This window comes from Neophocaena asiaeorientalis, unplaced genomic scaffold (genome assembly GCF_003031525.2).
Source record: "Neophocaena asiaeorientalis asiaeorientalis breed wild unplaced genomic scaffold, Neophocaena_asiaeorientalis_V1.1 scaffold137, whole genome shotgun sequence".
NCBI classification, from domain to species: domain Eukaryota; kingdom Metazoa; phylum Chordata; class Mammalia; order Artiodactyla; family Phocoenidae; genus Neophocaena; species Neophocaena asiaeorientalis.
In genome coordinates, this window is record NW_020171804.1 from 111021 (window position 1) to 132464 (window position 21444).

General features: G+C 51.4%; 1 protein-coding gene across 4 annotated transcripts in view; it reads right to left on the reverse strand.

Moving 5' to 3' along the window:
- The window catches only part of GCK (glucokinase), a 47298-nt gene that overhangs the window by 9274 nt on the left and 16580 nt on the right, over positions 1 to 21444 (reverse strand). The window contains exons 1-3 of one of the 4 annotated variants that reach the window (XM_024747654.1): positions 5421 to 5623; positions 1163 to 1325; positions 427 to 581 (exon numbers count right to left, since the gene is read on the reverse strand). In XM_024747654.1, the coding sequence (XP_024603422.1) occupies positions 427 to 581; positions 1163 to 1325; positions 5421 to 5468 (366 nt within the window). In that variant the 5' untranslated portion in view covers positions 5469 to 5623. Of the gene's footprint in view, positions 1 to 426; positions 1140 to 1162; positions 1326 to 5420; positions 5624 to 13191; positions 13270 to 21444 lie in introns of those variants that run through there. The other 3 variants (XM_024747806.1, XM_024747736.1, XM_024747580.1) reach the window with 3 other exon arrangements.

The following is a 21444-nucleotide window of genomic DNA, read 5'->3' on the forward strand; positions in this document are numbered from 1 at the left end:
CGCCCGGGGCTCATCCTACTTCTGTGGTCCTTCCCGAGTCCTCCCCGTGGTCAGATATTAGAATTGCAGTCATGCCACTTGGCATCCATGCCGGTGGAGGGTGAGGGCGACACGTGGGGTGGAGATAGAACGATGGGCTGCGAGCCTGTTGGACCAGTGTGCTCTCTTGGCTGCCCTGCCTTGTTCCAGATCTTTCTGGGAAATTGGGCAGGGGTGCGACCTTCCGGGGCCGCACCCAGTGGCCGTCCACCTAAGCCTCTCAGCTCCCTCCTCCTCCTGCAGCAGGGTCCCCTGAGGCTGGGCCCACAGCTCTGCCTGCCCCTGGTAGACAGGTGGGCCCTCCCACCAGGACTAGCCATGCTCCGAGATCCTGGGTGGTCCTGACCGAGGTCCCTGGCCCCCCAAGCCCTAGCCCGAGCTGCTCACCATCTCAGCAGTGCCCGTCATGGCGTCCTCGGGGATGGAGTACATCTGGTGCTTGGTTTTCACACTCCACTGTCCCTCCTCCCCTTCCCCCACCTTCACAAGCATCACCCTGAAGTTGGTGCCGCCCAGGTCCAGGGAGAGGAAATCCCCGACTTCTGCAGCCACAGAGAGAAGTACATCAGTCTCATGGGCACCGCCGGGCAGGAGCCCCCAAGACTGGGAGAGGAGGAGGGGAAGGCATGGTGGGGGGACCAGAAGAGCTGGACGAGGGGCCCCCGATGCCAGACATCTGGGGGACCCCAGGATAAACTGTGGAGAGGGCAAAGGTGAACTGGGGAAGGCAGCAGGAATCCCTTGTCTTGGGCTGAAGTCGCCCCCAGCCCAGGGCCTACCTGAAGACCTAGGAAAATGGCCCAGACTCAGGATTGGGCTGGGAGTCCCCCAAATGACTGTGGGAAACCAGTTTCTCATTGTGAGATGAAGAGAGCCAGTTTCCTGAGGCCAGAGTGAGCCTGAAGGCCCCAGGGCGGGGCCAGCGGAACAGAGGGTGAGACCTGGCTGGTCCCTGGGGCACAGCATTTTGGGGAGCTGACTCGGGGCTGCTGGGGACAGTCAGGTCTGTTAGGAAGGGCCTGGGGCACTTCTCCCTGCTGGGGCCAGGGGACAGCTGCCTCTGGATGAGGACCTGATGGTTCCCATGTAAGTCCCATCCCTGCCCCACCCTGGAACGCGGTACCTGAGCCTTCCGGGGTAGAGCACACGTAGGTGGGCAGCATCTTCACACTGGCCTCCTCGTGTGTCTCCAGCCTCAGGCCTCGGTCCATCTCCTTCTGCATCCGCCTCATCACCTTCTTCAAGTCCTCGTCCTGCAGCTGGAACTCCGCCAGGATCTGTTCCACCTGCACAGGGAGGGAGATGGGGAACAGCTGGGCGGACGAGGGGCTGTGCAATACGGGGAAGGGGGACCACAGAGTGTGTGTTTCCCCCGCACACCGACGGTCTCCTTTTGCCCCCTGACCCTGGGTCCAGGATGGCCCATCATTTCAAACTACCACAGTTACAACCAGTTGAAAAATTAAGACAGCAAGTTCCAACGCCAGTTTCCAAACAAATGCAGCTTGGGGCGTGTTGGAGGGTGAGGGGCAGAGGGCAGACATGGCACCTCCCTTTGTACCCCTGATCCAGGCCAGGGGAGGAGGGAGGCGCTAACCAGGAGAGTGAGTGAGACACGGGCTGGAGGAGCCCACCTGGAGGGCGATGGGCAGCTGGTGTTACTGTCTAAAAGATCCGATCATTATACCTCTAGGAATCTACGCTAAGGGAGTTAGTGGGCCAGTGCGTACACATGTTCATAAGTGATGGTCAAGACACACTACTTAGAGGTGAAAGTTAGTTAGAGGTGTCTGGTGGACTAAAGCATGGCAGTCCATAGCCTGGAAGGCGCTGAGGCCCTCAGAGGGAGGAGAGGTCCCTATACATTGACAGGAGGGAGGCTGGTACACAAAGCTCAGATTCAGTTCCGCCATTCCCGTGAGTGTGGACGGCCTGGGTTGGGTTCTCCTCCCGCGCCCTCTGGGGGAGTGGCTGCTTGCTCATCCCTTCATGGTGGCATGACATGGGGCTTAAACACCGTGCCCATGCCCACTAGTGCCCCGGAAGCAGGGACCCTGCCCTGACCTCGCGTGTGGACCGTGGTGTGGCTGCCCTTTCCCCTTTGCACAACAGCACGCGTTCATGGAGAGAAGACCACTTTGATTCCCTACATATTTGGACCAACAAGGAAAGGGAGGCTGCTCGAATAAAAGCCGTGGGTCCACTCTTCAGAAAACTCCTACTCTCTCGCTGGCGGTTCTCCACGTAAGCTCGGGGGGGTGGAGATGCTCTGAATTCCAATCAGGAGACAACAGAGCTGCTTGCCCCTTCTTCCTCAGTTTTTAGAGCCCACATTTTGTTGGGGGCCTGGGGAGCTATCACTTCAAAGGAAGACAGCCCCTTCCTAGGCCCAGGGGACAGCCCGTGACTGGGCTAAGCCAAGCCCAGCTATCTTATCCCCTTTTGCTGGTGACTTGGTTTAGAGATGGGCATGTGGCCCAGTTCTGGCCAGTGTCAGGTGAAGGGAAGCCTGATTTTAGCAGGAGGGGGGCCTTCTGGGAAGGTCAGTGCGCCTCTAACTTTGTGAACATAGCTGTATGAGGGTGTGTTGACCGGCACTGCAGCAGCTATCCCGAACCACGAGGAGACAAGGCTGAAGAGAAAAGGCTGTTAGCATATTATAGATGGCAGAGAAGAGAGACAGAGTGAGCCCAGCCCTGATGACATCACTGATGTGCTGAGCCAACCCTGGACCCACCCACCTCCAAGTGCCGGTTGTGGGAATAGATACTAATCACTTAAGGCCACAGTCAGTCAGGTCTTTAGTTTCCTGCAGCCCAAAGCATTCCTAATGCATACAGATCCTTACTTAGGAGCGAATTCTCTTACCAAGACCTCACACTTAGAATTTAAACCCAGGGAAGGTCACAAAGGGATGGGGCTGACAAAGTCTACGACAAGACACACAGAGTCAAACACCAGTATTTGCTAAGCCATTCTGCAGCTCTAGGGTGAGCTACAGCCCCAGATAGGGTGAGGGCTGTCCCGGCAGGACATACCCCCGGAGAGGCCCTCACGCTCTGTGAAACAATCCAGGCCGTCCTCAGAGACCCATGCCTACAGCCTGGCCTCGTCTCTGTTTCTTTCACACACTTTCAAGTAAAATGCGCCAGGAAGGAACAGTAACATTAACATTTGCTGAATCCTTCTAATATGCCAGGCTCTGAGGTGAGTGCACTACACAAGCTGCCTTTCATCCTTGACACAGCTCGGGGGTGGGGCTGGCATCCGCTCATCTTCTAGATGCAGCCACTTGCAGCCAGCACAGAGTGAGGCCAGCACCCAAAGCCATGCTGTCAGAAGTCCTCAAGAGGCTGCCCGGCATCTCTCCCAAAACAGAACTGTAAGACATCACGGCTCTTAACAAAAGCGATGCTGATCCTGCAGAGGTCCAGCCCGCAGGCCCCACTGGGCTCCATCCCCTCCCTCTCCATCATGGCAGCCCAGCCAGTAGCCTCGAGCCTGGACTCATGAGGGGCTGTGACCCAATGGCTTCACCCTCTGTGTCCAGGCCCATGTGGGCAGAGTTTGGGAAGGGTGCTGGAAGGTTCCATGGCTGCAGTCCAACACTCCAGGCGGCCACAGGCTCACACGGGCCTCCAGAAACCCTCCCTGTGGCCGTGGGGAGCGTCCTCCATGGTGGGTGCGAGCCCCTTTCTCGGGTGCATTGGGGCCTGCAGACACCACAGTTAGCCTGCAACCCTGAGAGGAGGCACTCCGACCTTACCCCCAAGGCTGCGTGTCTAGGCGGATGCCAGTTGGGTTCAAGTCACGGGGCAGAGGCCTGCCTCACAGACCCCGTGGAAACATCCCCAGAAGCAGGCACTGTGCACCAGGCCCCGTTTGGGGCATCCCCAGTTCTCCCTTACGCTTAATCCCCCTGGAACCCAAGCATTTTATTATCTCCACTTCCTTTCCAAGGCCACAGATCTAGATACTCAGAGCTGGCTTTGAACCCAGGTGCTGGCTCTGAGCCCACCTCCCCTCCCTACCCCGCTGGGCTGCCCAGCCCTTCCCTGAGCGCAGGCTGGGTGTCCGTGCAAGCTGGCTTAAAGGTCTTGCCGAGCAGCCTAGGAACTGCGGGGTGCTGCTTGAGGAACCCCAAGAAGCCACCTGTTCCCCCCCAAGTCACAGAAGAACAAAGCACAGACAGAGCCTGCCCCCATAGCTGCACCCCTGCCTGCTCACCGGGAGGTCATAGGACACAGCATCAGGGCTCACGGCTGCACCCAAACATGGTGGGAGGGGGTCTCCTGCCTGAGCAGCTCTCTTACTCTCCAGGCAGGGCCACTGCCACCATCTGACAGTGCCACAGCCCCCCAGGACTCCGGCTTCTGGTGCCCCGGCCGGGGGCTTTGCAGGAGAAGAGCCAGACTGCCCAGTGCCCTCTGGCTCTCCGGGGTCCTCCCATCCTGGCCCTCCTGGGATTCTCCAGGAGGGTCTGAAGCTGGCGGGTTGGGGACACACTTCCCCAGGAGTGTGCGGCAACTGGCCCAGGGTCACCCACTGTGTGTACACAGCCATCCCATGGCTGCAGCTGGACCCACGCAGGGCTCATACTGCCCTCCAGGACACTGGGATGGGTTCTGGAGCCCACAGAACACCCAGCGTTTGCCCAGGGGCTCCATGCCTTGGCCCTCTGGGGCCCGTCCACTGCTGTGCAGGTGTGGGAAGCCCTCTCAGACCTTCCCCTGTCCCCTCATCTGTCAAATACAAGCCCCACAGGATGTCCTGCCATCTTTCCTGAGCCCTTGGGGCAGGGTCCCAAAACACTGACTGTGGCATAAATGGGGCAGGTGTCCCCAGCCGAGCCCCACCAGCCCCCGTCATCCCTGCCCAACCAGCTTGGCCCCTCCCACTTTGCTTCCAACCTGCACAGCCCATGGCCTTGTCCAGACCCGTGTCCTTAAGGACTGTCCTCATACTGATGGCTGAGCGCTAGGAGGGGACGTTCTGCAGACTGAGAAGGGGTGGGTTGGGCTGGGGAAATCCGCCTGGTCTCTGCAGGCACGTTGGCGTGTCTGTTAGCCAAGGGGAGATGGATGCCAAGTAGCAGTTGAATAGTGAGGCCAGAGCACAGGGGACAGCCTAGCACTGTCAGCCCCAGGAACAAGTCCCCTAGAAGACGCCGTCCCTGGAGACCCCTCCTGGAGAGGCTGGACAGTGGGTATTGGGAGGGACCAGCTGCCTCTTAGCCTCCGCACCTCTGTGCCTCCTTCCAAGGGGTCCAGAGCTCCCCCTAACCTCCACTCTACCAAACCACTTGCCCTACCCACACAGGAAGAACCTGCCCCAGCCATGGCCCTGGGGACCACTTGCCCTGGCTTTGGGGTGACCCTTACCAGATTCAAAGCTGTCTGGACCCAGCTCCTTGTGGCCTCCATCGCCATCTCTCTGAGGCACCAAAAGGTAGGTTTGCGGGGAGGTAGAAACACTCCTGTCTGCGGAGGCGCAGGGCTGGGCTGCAGGCCAGGAGTCTGAGGCCCACCCGTGCAGGCGCGGAGCCGCCTAGCCGGGGAGTTGCCCGCGCAGGCTGCCCAGGGCTTCTGCAGAGAGCATTCAGCAGCTGGCTGTTGAAATACCCAGCCTACCGCCACCGGGTCAGACAGGGCCAAAAGGGCAGACGAGGCCTGCCTGGAGTGAGGGGTGATAAGGGCCACGAGGCGAGGGCTGTGGGGTGGTGCCCCATGCCTTCAGCCCACCGGGGTGGGGATTCATTGCCCAGAGTTTCTGCGGAGGGGGCAGAACCGTTCTATATGCGCTCCAGTCCTTGGATGTGCCAGGGCGGCAGTCATCACGCTGCTCAGGTCAGGAAAGCACGTTGCAGAGCCGGGCAGACAGGGCGGGGCTGCTGAGGGGCTGGCCCCGTGCAGGTCAAAGGGTCTGGGCTTGGTCTTGGACCACGGGGATCCCTGGCTAATTTTCACCTGGGGCCTGTCCTGTACTTGGGAGGGGAGACAGGCTGGTGGCTGGGAGGCCAGGCCTGAGGCCCTGAGCAAGGCAGGCTCCTCGTGAAGCAGGGCTGCAGAGGGCAGGGACCTCCTGGGCCGCTCCTCTCCTGAGCCCTCAGAGCCCTGCCGTGTGGCCAGTCAGGAAATGACTGGCCCCACCCCCACCCAGGGCCATCTGCCCCCACCAAGTAGAAAATGCTTGTTTTCATCAAGGGTCTTCAACTGTAAATAGTCAAAACCTGCCTCAAAAGGCCGGGAAGGTCATCCTTGGGTTTTGGGTCTGCAAAATCCAGGCCAGAGGTCGCTCTGAGAGCCACCCCCCTTCCCCACTCCCAGCTCCCTGCCCAGGAGTGAACGCGTCCTGCCTGGACCTGCCAGAAGCTGCCAAGCCCTGCTAAAACCAGCAAGAGCTCAGGAGTGGGCGGGGTTGGGGAGCAGTAGCCTGACAGGATGCCAGGCTCTCCTGCCAATGGCCAGTGTGGTCATCCCTGAGGAAGCCCTTGACATGATTGATCCCCTTCCCAATATAGAGCCCCAAGGGCTTCACCAAACCCACATGTGACAGATCACTGTCCCCCCAGCCCCTGGCTCTGAGCCACTGTTTGCACAGGGTGGGCAGGGCTCACCCCTGGGTTTGGAGTTGGGGGCCTTCTGCACAAGCCAGGCCAAGAAGCAGCTGCTCTTCTCTTGGTCCAGGCACATAGCACCTGAGAAGACGATCAAAATCCTCCAGCTCTCCTCTGGGAAGTGGGAGAGGACAGGGCTGGGCAGAGATCAGTGGGGCCCTTTCTTGTTTGCTGGACTTCCAGTGTCCTCTCTGGCTTGCACTTTGACCAGCAAGCACCGCTCACCAGAGCCCTTTCCTGGGGCCGCCTCCTTGCATTTCCCAGCACCTGTGAGGGCAGGAAGGAAGGCGTCCAACAGCCCCACTTCCCCATACTAGTTAATCCTCTGGAGCCAGACTCTCGTGCATCACGCCAGCTCTCCTGTGCTCCCACCACAAGAGCATGCCAGCTCTCCTGTGCTCCTACCACAAGAGGTGTGCCCTGTCTCACCGCTTCCTGTTTAGGTGAGGGAGTGACCCCAGAGGGTCAACACTGGGCTGGGGTCAAGGATCCCTGCAGCAAGGGATAGACCTGTCCAGAGAAGAGGGGCCAGGAGAGGGAGGGCCTCAGAGACAATGGCTCCAGAGGGATGCCCGGGACATAATTAGAGTCTTCAATATCTCAAGGGTTGTCCTGAGGAGGTTGAATGAATGTGGTTTCTGCTTAGACTTTCCCCCCCAAAACACCCAGAACTGCACAACAATGGGCTAGGACGTCTCAGCAGATAGTGAGCTCCCGACTTAATAGGGAGAGAGAGATGTGGGGCATCTGAGAGCAGGACCAGAGGGACTTTTCTCTATGTCCCAGTTGGTACCCTCATCTCTCAGTTGCTCAAGGAGCTGACTGACAGGCATGATTTAATTTTCTTTGTAATTTATCTCTAGGAAATAATCTGACAAATTCGGAGATGGATATTCCAGGTTACTCTTTCTAGGATCCAAAAATGGGACATAATCCTCACACCCAACCTTAGGAAATTGTCTAAATAAATTATGCTACATTTATACGCAGTCATTTATAATGGTAAGATTGGTCTGCCTCTGTTGGCATGGAAAGATGTTCATGACATTCTGTTTAAAGAGAATGTGGTGGCTACCCTCCAAGAGGGCCTCCAACGAGCCCCATGTCTTGCATTCAACCCCCCGGGTAAGCTCCATCCATGCTGAATAGGTCTGGCCTAGGTTACTAATAAGCTATTGCAGAAATGACAGAGTGTGACTTGTGAGGCTAGGCCATCAAAGACATTGAGGCTTCTGCTTTTCTCTCTATTGGATTCTTTACTCTGGGGGAAGCCAGCACCAGATCATGAGGACATTCAGGTTCTATTGGGAGGTCCACTGAGAAAAACTGAGACCTCCTGACAACGGGCATCTCCAACTTGCCAGGCATGTGAGCGAGCCACCTCGGGAGCAGATGCAACCATCGAGCCTTTGGGTGATGCCACCCCAGGCAACATTTTGGCTAAAACCTCAGGAGAGACACCGAGCCAGAACACCCTAGCTGAGCCACTCCTAGACTCCTGACCCACAGAGACACTGTGAGATAATAAAGGTTTGTTTTTTCAAGCTACTAAATTTCCAAGTCGTTTTTTTACATAGCAATAGAAGACAAATAGAGAGGAAAAAGAGTTATAAAATATAGCGTGATTCGTTTTTGTCATGTATATGTATATTATATGTAATATACACATGGGAGGAAATACAGAAAAATGGTAATAGTAGTTATCTTGATAATGGAAATATGAGTGACTTAATTTTCCTCTTTGCTTATCTGTATGTCCTAAGTTTTTCTGCAATGAATGTGTATTAATGGAGTACTGTTTTAAAATCAGGTTAAAGAATAAAAAGGTTGGGCCTTATCTGCTATTTTTGCACAGAGACTCTGATGCCCAGACTCTGAAGGATGCAGGCTCAGAGTTAAATGTGTCAAATTGCTGGTCCCCATATTCCAGTGGGAAAGAGAGTGGAGCTGGGAGCTGGAGAGCCCAGCATGCCAGCCCCTCACCAATGGCCTGACGGCCCTCGGCACCAGCTGGGCAACAGTGTGGGCACTCCCTGACCTGAAGCAATGGGGCCTGGAGGTCAGCATGGTGTTGCATGTGTTTGCCTACAGCAGGGTTGACTGGAGACTCGCTGTGCCCTTGTGTAAGGGCAGGCCAGGGGCCTGGTGGTGAGAGGGTGTCAGGCAATGTGGCCATGTCAGGGACAGAGGCAACAGGGAGAGGAGACAAGAGACTGCAGAGTGGGCTGGGGTCGTGATAACCACAGCTGGTGAGTACCCAGTGGCTTCCACGTGCTGGCTGCTGTGCTAGATGCTTATGTGGATCACAACTGGCCTGCAAGCCCAGGGCAGTCATTTTAAATGTGGGGAAACTGAGGCCCGTGGGAGTTAAGGGAGTTCCAAGATACCACAGCCATTAGTGACTTGGCCAGGATTTGCCTACAGCCCAGCCTGACTCCAGGTGTACTGGAAGATTAGTCTTCCTGACTAGAGGGGGAGGGCTCCTTCAGGGCCAAGCACATGCTGAGGGTCCGGAAACAGCCTCTGGAGCTGCTTCCATGCTGGAGATGTTCAGAGACCTCAGCGTCAGCTGGTGGGGCTGGGGACAGCAGCTGCCGCCAAGGTCTGCATTGCATGGTGCTTGCCTCTGACAGCAGGTGGGCCTGGAGGCCTGGGGCCAGGTTTCAGGGGGACAGCTAAAGGCTGTGGCCATGGGAGGGGTAGGGGAAGAGGGTGGGTGAGGAACAGGGAGTGTCCTGCACATTGGTTGGGGAGGGGGAGGCAGGCTGTGGGATCATCCAGGACCCCTGCAAGGAAGGCAGGATAACGCTGGGGTGACACAGGAACACAAGGTCACCAGCCTGAGTCTGAAAACTGCAGTTCACTGGCCGTAGGACTTGGGCAAGTCCCTTAGTTTCTGGGCCTCAGCTTCCTCACCAGTAAAGTGGAGGTAATGACTTACCTACCTCACAGGGCTATTGAGGAGATTCAATGCGATAATGTAGATAAGACTCTTGGCAATACAAGTTGTTCAATAATTTGTAGTTATTTTTACTACCAAAGGATGATTTAGCCCCTGGGTCAGAGTTTAGAATACAGGCCATCCAAAGCTCTAGATCTATAGCAGGTCCTAATCCAAACCCCCACCCCCATGCCTGCTGATTATTTTGGTGTTCTAAGGAGACAGACAGGTGGCACAGCCTCTTGGATGCCACTCCCACAGTAAATCAATGAAGCTTACTGTCTGGAAAGAGGATGCCGTCACAGAAAATGGTGGAGCAGGAAGTTTCAGAGATGAGTCCCTCCACCAAAACAACCACTAGACTAGAAAAAAATGATCAAAATAAACCTGATTGGACACTTATAGCAACCAGGGGAGTGCTTGATGAAAGGAGAGTTTGCTGATGGCTTGTAAGTGAGTAGTGGACACAAACCAGCTACCAGCCCCATTCCCCACCATGGCCATGGGAATGGCACCCGTGTTCCTTGGGCAGTCAGGACCTTGGGCTGTGTATTTTGGTTGATCTGGTGGTTCCCTGGAGGCTCAGTACAGAGCTTGCCTTTGTTTCATCCTCCTCAGGCTGCAGCAGCCTCCCTGGTGGCATTTAGCAGAAGAGTTAAAGAGACATACATAAGTTTAAATTTTTTGTATTGTTTTGTTTTTTGGATCCAGACATTTAAGGATTTCTCTGTCAGGTCACAGGCTGACTGCAGAGAAATCAGAACAGAAACTTCAGTGAACATATACAAAAAGAAATACAGATTTTGCCCAAAAAAAAAAAAAAAAAAAGTAGTTTGGATAAGTCACTATACAAATGAACAACCGCAGTCCTCAACAAGCAACAAAACCAATCTTTACAGAGGGGGAGAATCTGACTTCCAGAGTTACCACAATATAGTACTCAACAAAAAATTAGAAAGCATCCAAAGAAACAGGAAAATACGGCTCATTCACAGGAAAAAAAAAAATCAATAGAAACTATCCCTGAGAAAACCTGAACACTGGAATTTACTAGTCAAACACATTAAATCAACACTGGAATTACCAGTCAAAAAACTTAAGTGAAACATGCTCAATGAGCTAAAGGAAACCATGGATAAAGACCTAAAGGAAATTAGAAGAACAATGTATGAAAAAACAGGGAATGACAATTCCCTAGAATTTAACTTATAGAAAGGAACCAAATAGAAACTCTGGAGCTGAAAAGTACAATAGCTAAAATGAAAAAAAAAAAAAGAAAAAAGAAAATGCTAGAGGCCTGTTTTGAGCAGGCAGAAGAAAGAGTCAGTGAACAAGAAGATGAGGCAGTTGAACTTATCCAATCTGCCTAGCAGAAAAAAGAATGAAGTAAAATAAGCAGAACCTGAGAGACCTGTGGGACACCATAAAGCATTCCAACGTAAGAATTGTAGGAGTTCCACGACGAGAAAAGAGATGGAAGGAGGCAGAAAAAGTATTTGAAGAAATAACGGCTTAACAATTTCCTAAAGTATTTTCCCCAACGCATTAAAAATAGGCACTAAAAAATATACTTGTATGCAAATCTTCATAGTAGCATTATTCAGTAGCCAAAAGGTAGGAACAATCTAACTTTCCATTAACAGATGAATGGATGAAAGAAAAGTATTATTAAATATACTGGGATATTATTCAGCCATAAAAAGGAATGAAGTTCTGACACACTACAACATGGATGGATGTTGAAAACATTATGCTAAGTGAAATAAGCCAGACACAAAATGATAAATATTGTATGATTCTGTTTACATAAAATATCAAAATAGGGGCTTCCCTGGTGGCGCAGTGGTTGAGAGTCCGCCTGCCGATGCAGGGGACACGGGTTCGTGCCCGGGTCCGGGAAGATCCCACATGCCGCGGAGCGGCTGGGCCCGTGAGCCATGGCCGCTGAGCCTGCGCGTCCGGAGCCTGTGCTCCGCAACGGGAGAGGCCACAACAGTGATAGTTGCTACCTAGGGAATGGTGGGGAGGAATGGGGAGTTGCTGAGTTTTCTGCCTGGGATGATGAAAAGGTTTTGGAAAAAGTGATGATAGTTGCAACAATATTGTGAACGTAATTATTGCCACTGAATTGTACACTTCAAAAGTGGTTAAAATGGCTAATTTAATGTTTTACATGTTTTGCCACAATAATAAAAGAGAGAATACTAACAAGCTCTTTATTTTTATGGTAAAAGCAAGTTTTTTACTGCCCCAAATGGAATCGCCACTCAATCACCCTTGCACCTTCGCTCATTCTTTCAACAATGTTTACCAGCAGGCGCCCTGCACACTACATGGATGTGATATGGCTTATGAATAGGGTGAGGGAAATCTACTTCTGGATTGCCCCAAACTGGGCATAAGCCTGAAGAAGGTTTTGAGAAGGCCCGTTCAGTCATTTCTGTAAACAACAGGTCTCAGCCCTGTGGCAAAGACTAATTCTCACTGTGATCTGTTTTGGATGCCACTAAGAGGGGAATAGGGACTAAGAAGAAAGACAACATAAAAACCATGTCGAGGAGAGAGATTTTGGTTGTAGTTACTGCCACCATTTGTCTATTAGCAAATAGATGCGATGCCCTAAGTTTTTGAGGAATTGTATCACTAACCCCCCCATGAACTTGGCCTGAAAAAGCTTTTTCTTCTGCAGTACGCGGGCCTCTCACTGTTGTGGCCTCTCCCGTTGCGGAGCACAGGGTCCGGACGCGCAGGCTCAGCGGCCATGGCTCACGGGCCCAGCCGCTCCACGGCACGTGGGAGCTTCTCGGACCGGGGCACGAACCCGTGTCCCCTGCGTCGGCAGGCGGCCTCTCAACCACTGTGCCACCAGGGAAGCCCTGAAAAAGCTTTCGATTGCTTAAGCCACAAGATAATCCTTGGGCCCCCAAACTTTATCAGAAAGAAGTAGGCTGTGAAAGGGTATTACATCATAGAGGATAGTGGTCAAAGAAGAATCTCCCAAAGGGTGGGCCCTGGGGCTGCAGAGTCTCCCCCAGAGGGCAGAACTGGAGTCCTACGGAGGAACATGTCCCCACCAGGGCAAGGTCTTCCCAGTCCCTGCCTGGTGAGATTTCATCATCACTATGGATGTCACTTCTTTGTTTTCCATTCTTCCCCTTTCCCAACAGGAATTTGGATTGTGGACACTCTGCCCACTCCCCTGGTCCTGGAGGGAGGGAGGAAGGATGGATGGTGACTCATCTTTCCTTCCCAGATGATGGGACCGTGCTCAGCATTACTTGCACCTGGTGGAGATGCCTGCATCTCCCCCTGGATACAAGGACTGTGTGGGATCTTGGCTCATCACCTTTGGGGAGGGATGAATGTGAATTCTAAGTGTGAGAAGAAGGGTACCCGTGGACTGTGGTAGAGATTACCAGCTGTGGGCCAAAATCCACGTCCTCTTTGCCCGCTGTGATAACAACGCCACGTGCATGGCTGGCCAGCCACTCTGTATTCTCAGCCTCTCTTGCTCTGAGATGTACCACCCTGTGGGAGCCTACCATTTCCTGGTCCAGGCTTTCAAACAGAGTGGCTTTTCTAGATTCTTTCTTACCTTTCTGCGGGCTTCATCACGCTGATGAGGAGGAAGCTTTAGGAGGCAGTGGAGACAAGAACTGTAAGATGCCTGGACTCCTAGATTACCATGTAGAGCACAACCTGTCAGCCAGCTCACACTTGCATTGACTATCATATGAGCCAGAAATACAATTTGGCTCTGTAGACCCATTTCCTGTTTTGGTGTTGGTTACAGCAATTAAGCTTGCCCTAATTAATACTCAGAATGATAGCACCAATGAGCAAAAATAGAGCTTGGGAGGGGACTGAATCACTCATTTATTTAACATTATTAAGCACCTAATTTGTGCTTAGTATGAGGTTATGAAAATGACTAGGTTTTAGTTCTCAAGGAGCTTCCAATCTAGCAGAAGGAACAAGGAAAATACAAGTACAGACTGATACTGACAGAGCTACAGAGCCTTGGGGGAACATGAAGGAGGCTGATGGGGTTTTCTGGAGAATAGGGTTTCTCAGTACTGCTTCCTGCTGCCCTTAATGCATGACTGGGAAGCGGCCAGCAGAGAAGAACATTCCAGATAGAGGGGCCAACAGGACAAAGTCAGAGGCATTTGGAGAAACACAGATACTTACAGTGGCTTGAAACAACATGCACAGAGGGCACACCCAGGAAATCAGATTGTTGCAAATGGCATTTGGGCTAAAGAGGTAATCTGAGTTGGGTTACAGATCCCTTTGAAATGCATAACCATGAGTGTACCGAAAATAAAAATGGGTAGGGACTTCCCTGGTGGCACAGTGGTTGAGAATCTGCCTGCCAATGCAGGGGACACAGGTTTGAGCCCTGGTCCGGGAAGATCCCACATGCCGCGGAGCAACTAAGCCCGTGTGCCACACCTACTGAGCCTGCACTCTAGAGCCCGCAAGCCTGCATGCCACAGCTACTGAAGGCGGCGCGCCTAGAGGCTGTGCTCCGTAACAAGAGAAGCCACCGCAATGAGAAGCCCGCGCACCGCAACGAAAAGTAGCCTGCACTCGCCGCCACTACAGAAAGCCCGCGTGCAGCAACTAAGACCCAACAATGAAGACCCAGTGCAGCCAAAAAAAAAAAAAGTATAGGTAATAGCCAAAACAATACTCAAAGGAACATTCATGCCCTTAAAGGCACTCACAAAAAAATAAATGGAAAATCAATGAGCAAAGCATTCCTCTCCAGGTCTTAAAATCCCCAACACAGAGAACATAAAGTAAACCTAAGAATAAAGGAATCAGTAATGATAAAAGCAGAAACAAATTGTACAGAAAGCATGAAAACAAAAACAATAGTAAACTTGATTAAGAAATCCCAAACCCAGATCTTTAAAAAGACCAATAAAATAGCAAACGCTTGGTCATCTAATCAAGGATAAAAGAAGACACCAACAAATAACTTCAGGGATAAGAAAGAGACATAACCACAGATAAAGAGGAGCTTGAAATGTCTTATGAAAGTTATGTGTAAGACTTGCTTCAATAAATTTTTAAAATCTAGAGAAAAGGGATGATTTTCCAAATAATATGAATTATCAAAATTGACTCAGGAAGATAAGAAAAACCTGACCAGATGGAGAAAAGTAGAAGAAATGTTAATAGATGTCAAAGAACTTCCCTTAACAAGAATACCAGGTCCTGCTAGGTTTTTTGTTTGTGGTTGCTGCTGTTGTTTTCATATGGCTATGGAAATGTCCAGTGCAAGGCCTGGCCCATAACAAGTCTTAATAAATGCTTATTTAATGAGATGATAAGTAGATAAGATTTAATTGGCAGGCAGGGACAGTATGTGAAGGGCCCAAAAGTTGGGGCTGTGTGTTCAACTGCGTCCTGCAGACAGTGGAAGGCCGGATGGTTTATGACAGCCAGGGGACAGGGGGAAGGGAGATGAGGTGGCAGAGGTGGGATGGATGGGGCTGGGAAAATAACAACAGCAAACAACAACAATAATGGCTGTTTATGTGCTGTGCCAGGTACAGTCATCAAGACACAGAAAGGTCAGTTACTTACCCTTATCACCCTGCAAATATGAGGTTCAAACTCAGGCATTCTGTCTCAGTGACTCTTAGTCACTGAGCTATCCAGCCCCAGACGAGCTTGGGGCGTCATCACAGGAAGCCTGCAGTGATGGGCGAGGGCTGTTGCCCAAGGGTTCAGCAGTGGGAGCAGAAGCCTGTGAACCCTGTTCATAGAAACATGTTTCCACGTTCCTAATAGGATCCCTGTAGCTTTACTCTCACCGCTTTGGCAAAACCATGTCTGATAAAATGCCTTGTGTCCAGAACATATAAAGAACTCTTACAACTCAATAAGAAGACAATAACCCATTTTTTTAAACATTTTTTGATTGGACCATTTTTTTTTAAGTCTTTATTGAATTTGTTACAATATTGCTTCTGTTTTATGTTTTGGTTATTTGGCCCCGAGGCATATGGGATCTTAGCTCCCCGACCAGGGATCGAACCCCCACCCCCTGCATTGGAAGTCGAAGTCTTAACCACTGGACCACCAAGGAAGTCCAATAACCCAATTTTTAAAACCTCACGAAGAATGCCCAATAAGCATATGAAAATATGTACCTCATTAGTCAAACAGTGAAATGCCAATTACCACCACAGTGCCCTGCCACTGTACACCCACCAGAACGAACAGAAGTTAAAAGATGGCCAAAAGCAAGTGTTGGGGAGGACATGAAGTTACTGGAGCCCTCAAATACTAGGAATGAAAATGGTACAGCCCACTTTGGAAAAGAGTTTGGTGGTTTCTTCCAAGGTTAAACATACACTTGCCACCTGACGCCACCTGGCACCACTCCTAGATATTTATCCCCCCAAATGAAGACGCAAGTCTACACAAAAGCTCGTAATTGAATATTCACAGCAGCTTCATTCATTGTAGCCAAACCTGGAAACCCCCCAAATGCCTATTAGCTAGTGAATGAATAAATGGACACATGGCACATCCCTGCAGTGGACCACAGCTCAGCTGTGGAGAGGTAAGAAGGACTGGCAGACTGCTGATATGTGCACAGCACGATGCAAAGTCAAAGAAGACGGACACAAAACACTGTATTCTCAATGATCCCACTTATACAGGAAAGGCAAAACCAAAGGGACAGAAAACAGACCAGTGGTTTCCAGGGTCTGGGAGTGGAGGAGGTGATTGACACCAAGAGGCTGGATGCATGGCCACCATCAAAAAATCTACAAACAATAAATGCTAGAGAGGGTGTGGAGAACAGGGAACCCTCCTACACTGTTGATGGGAATGTAAATTGATACAGCCACTAGGGAGAACAGTATGGAGTTCCTTAAAAAACTCAAAATAGAGCTACCGTATGATCCAACAATCCCACTCCTGGGCATATACCCGGAGGAAACCATAATTCAAAAAGGCACATGCACCCCAATGTTCATTGCAGCAGTATTTACAATAGCCAAGACATGGAAGCAACCTAAATGTCCATCAACAGATGACTGGATAAAGAAGATGCCGTATATATATATACGATGGAATATTACTCAGCTATAAAAAGGAACGAAATTGTGCCATTTGCAGAGATGTGGATGGACCTGGAGACTGTCATACAGAGTGAAGTAAGTCAGAAAGAAAAATAAATATCGTATATTAACGCTTATATGTGGAATCTAGAAAAATGGTACTGATGAACTTATTTGCAAAGCAGAAATAGAGACACAGGCTTAGAGAACAAATGTAGGGGTACCAATGGGGGAAGGGAGGGTGGGATGAACTGGAAGATTGGGATTGACATATATGCACTACTATGTATAAAATAGATAACTAATGAGAACTTACTGTACAGCACAGGGAACTCTACTCAGTGCTCTTTGGTGACCTAAATGGGAAGCAAATCCAAAAATGAGGGGATCTATGTATACGCATAGCTGATTCACTTTGCTGTACAGCAGAAACTAACACAACATAGTAAAGCAGCTGTACTCCAATAAAAATTTATTAAAAAGAAAAAGAGGCGGGATGGAGGGAATCTGTTGGGTGATGGGAAGATTCCATATCTCGACAGTGATGGCAGTTACATAACATTACAACACATTTGACAAAACTCATCAGACTGTACACTTAAAAAGGTGAATTTTACTGTGTGCATTTTATATCGTCATTTAAAAAAGAAGAGTAGCAGTTGAAGTTGAAGAGAGTCAGGGATCCACATTAGAGGTGGAAAGACACAGGCGCCCGTGCAGAGAGCTGCTGCCTTCCTCAAGCCTCCTTCTGCAGCGGGGTCTCTCCACCGCGAGGAGCCAGGACCCTGGAAGTCATCGTTCCAGCTCCCTCGTGGCACTCGGAGCAGGAGATGGGAGCTGGTGGACACTTGCTACCTACCTGACCTCAGACATGAGATTCATGTCCGCTCCTAGGGGTGAGGGCAGACACTGTTTCTTGCCCCCCACCGCTGGTTCCCCTTCTTTCTTGCTCACGGACCCTCCGTTTCGTTTGGGGATCAGGTGGCGACATGCCCAGCACTGGGGGATGGCCCCATCTGGCCTAAAGCCCACCCCTTCTGGAGCTGCCAGGAGGGAGGCACCTGGGGAAGATGTGGCAGCAGAAGGCCCACCCCTCTTGCGTTTGGAGCCTCACTAGGTCTGTTGGTATCCCTTGTGCTGTGGCTGCACCTTGCAGCCGTGAGGGGGAGGCGAAAACAGCCAGCACAGCTGACCCAGAGCCTGACATCAGGGTGTCACTGTATTGGGCTGAGAACCACTTCTGGCCTGTTTATTGTGTGAGATTATGAGCCCTATCAGAGAACTCAGGGATAGTTGGGTATCTGGTCCAGCCTAATGGACCCGAACTGCCACAGTGGGGACTAACAAGTCATTCGGCCCTGCTGCATGTGAGAAAGCCTAGAGAGGGGAAAGCAAGGGACGGCGGGACACCCATAGGTAATTACCCTCAACAGAGTGGCTCAGGAAAGCCCCCAGGAGGCGAGGCAGAAGCTGGACTTTACTCCCTTCAAGGTGATGGAAACCAGCGCTCTGCCGGAAAATGGTTAACAACGGGCTCTCCAGGGGAAAAGACCTGAGTGGAGGAATTGAACAGAGGCCCCCCAGCCTCCCTGGAACCTGATCCCCTGACCCTTCTGGGCCACCTCCCAGAGGCTGTGGTTCTGGCAGTGGCCATGTGACAACGGCACGGGGGGCTCTGCTACATGCTCCCCCCGTCGCTCCGGCCCCACCACCTGCAGACAGAGTTGGGGCTGTGTCTGAAAGGATGGAGGGAAACGCCCTGTTCTACCCTCTGACTTACTCCATGGCTAATGGTGCCACTGGTCAAGCTAGGTCTGCTGCTTCTCCCCACGTGGATTCCCCAGGTGGCTGAACTACACTCATGACTTCGCAGCCACTCTGAAAACATGTTGGTGAACTAATTTCCAAGAGCAAGAGCCTACATTCCTTGTTTTAAATGAAAAATAAATGATGCCCATCCAAACACTCCATCTCATTCTCCAAATATCACTAAAACTCTCTTTATATATAGCAATCCACCAACAATTTCTGCATACTATAAAGCATTCAAAACATCAACTACCTAATCATTGAACTCTTAAAGAACTCAGCAGTGGCTGTATTTGTATGGAGTACACAGTGGTCCTGTTCACGGCATAACCTATCACGTTATAGATGGTGTTGGTACCTGCCACGATTCCCTTTGCTGGGCACTGCACCTGCTCCCCAGCTGCTCCAATTGGCTGCCAGCAGCTCACAGCTGGACCCTCGTCCTAAGACTTGTCTTCAGTCTATGAAGTCACCCCACCCAGAAATACCTGGAAGGTTATGTGCCTCCGGGATTGGCAGAGAAAATACAGTGTGTCAGGCAATATTGGGAACATATATTAAAAATTTATTTGTTGTTTATCTGAAATTCAAATGTAACTGGGCATTCTGAATTTTTATTTGCTGAATCTGGCAGCCCTGGCCCTCCCACTGGGACCCCCAGCCAATGACTGCCCAGTACAGGAGCGCAGAGGCTGCCCGGCCTCAGGAGGGATGACTCACGACGCCATTCATGCTCCAGAGCTCCCCGTGAGATCAGACTGGGGATTGACTTCTGCTGAGTCCGAATCTGCCTCCAACCCTGTCTTACCCCAACACCCACGCACCTGGCCTCACCTGAGCACACTCTCTCACAAGTGACCGGTACCGGAAGCCTCGTCGCACACCTCCTGGGACCCTCCTCCTAGGACTTAAGTTGGTGCCAGGCTGGTGTTAGAAATGAGGTGGGGCTCTGGAAGTGGATTGTTTGCAGCGGGATTGACGAGAGGAGAGGAGCGTCACTGGTGGCAGAAGCAGTACTGGTGGCAGACTTCCACTGATTCCCATGGTGGGGGCAGAGCGCTGATGGACGGGAAGGCACCGCCCGTGTGAAGTCTGGCGCCAAGGGCTCTGGGGGGGGACATCAGCCTAAGGACCATGCAACTGAGTGGCTGTTGATAAATGTCACGATGCACTGAAAAGAGAAAATGCCAGGCTCGGATCTCTTGATTTAAAGCAAAGTGGGAGAGGAGGAGGGTCTCCTGGGCAGTATTTGTCTCCTGCACCCAAAGGCCAACAGAGCGGGAGACCAGATGCAGGACTTAATTGTAAGGGAGCAGTATTTGAACTTCAGAGAGGGCAAGCTTGCCCCATGAGGGAGGAGTGTGGGCAGTGGTGTGCTGGCCAATGGTTAACAAGTGGCTCCCAGGGATGATGGAGGACCTGGTTGGTAGCATTTTCTTTTTTTTTTTTAATTTACTTATTTAATTTATTTATTTTTGGCTGCATTGGGTCTTCGTTGCTGAGTGCCGGCTTTCTCTAGTTGCGGCAAGCAGGGGCTACTCTTCGTAGCAGCGTGCGGGCTTCTCATTGCAGTGGCTTCTCTTGTTGCAGTTGCAGAGCGTGGGCTCTAGGCATGCAGGCTTCAGTAGATGTGGCACGTGGGCTCAGTAGTTGTGGCTCATGGGCTCAGTAGTTGTGGCTCGTGGACTTAGTTGCTCCGTGGCATGTGGGATCTTCCCAGACCAGGACTCGAGCCTGTGTCCCCTGCATTAGCAGGTGGGTTCTTAACCACTGCGCCACCAGGGAAGCTCCTAGTAGCATTTTCTGATTTTCATGGTGTAAGCCCTCCCTCCATGGCCAATTTCAAGCTGCCAACACGATATCACTGAAGGAGGAGTTGGAAAGAGAGGCACGTGATTGGCTTTCCGGGTATGTGTAGATGAGCTTGAGAATTCTGAATTCCCAGATTCCCATGCAGCCTCTGCTCTGGGCTTACAGAGTAGCCTTGTTTTGAGAAGGAGGCCTTGTCTCCCTTGACAACAACGCAGAAGTCTCAAAGAGATGATGTATGTCCTTCTCAGGACCTGCCTCTGCCTCTCCCCCTGGCCATATGCACTAATGTCAAATCTCAAAATGGCCAGTTGGGGAAGGCTTGGACCTGCTGAGGGAGGAAAAGAATGATCTGCTGAAGTTTCTGCAGGCTCTGGCTAACACGTTCTGGCCAAAAGTGGGAGACTTGACCTGCACGTGCTGGACCAAGGCAGGTAGACTCTAAGGAGAAGGGCAACTTTGCTGACAAGGGAGCATTCACCGGTGATGTAGGATTTAACACCCTGGCAAGGGTCCCAAGAGAGGGTTCCATTACATTGCTGGGGTGGCTCTCAAAGCTTTAAAAAAGCAATGACCCACATTAAAGGAGGTAGAGTCTACTATATAGCACAGGGAACTATATTCAATATTCTATGATTATCCACAATGGAAAAGAATATTTAAAAAAATACATATATGTATAACTGGATCACTCTGCTGTACAGCAGAGATTAACACAACATTGTAAATCAACTATGTTTCAATTTAAAAAAAGGAGGCATAGGGCTTCCCTGGTGGTGCAGTGGTTAAGAATCCGCCTGCCAATGCAGGGGACATGGGTTCAAGCCCTGGTCCGGGAAGATCCCACATGCCGCAGAGCAACTAAGCCCATGTGCCACAACTACTGAGCCCACGAGCCACAACTACTGAAGCCCGCGTGCCTAGAGCCCATGCTCCGCAACAAGAGAAGCCACCACAATGAGAAGCCCGCGCAGCGCAACAAAAAGTAGCCCCCGCTCCCCACAACCAGAGACAGCCTGTGCGCAGCAACAAAGATCCAACACAGCCAAAAATAAATAAAAATTTTTTTTAAAAAGGTTTAAAAATAAATAAATAAATAAAGGAGGCAGAGGTTCTTGAGTTTATATGGCAGACCGTGGAGG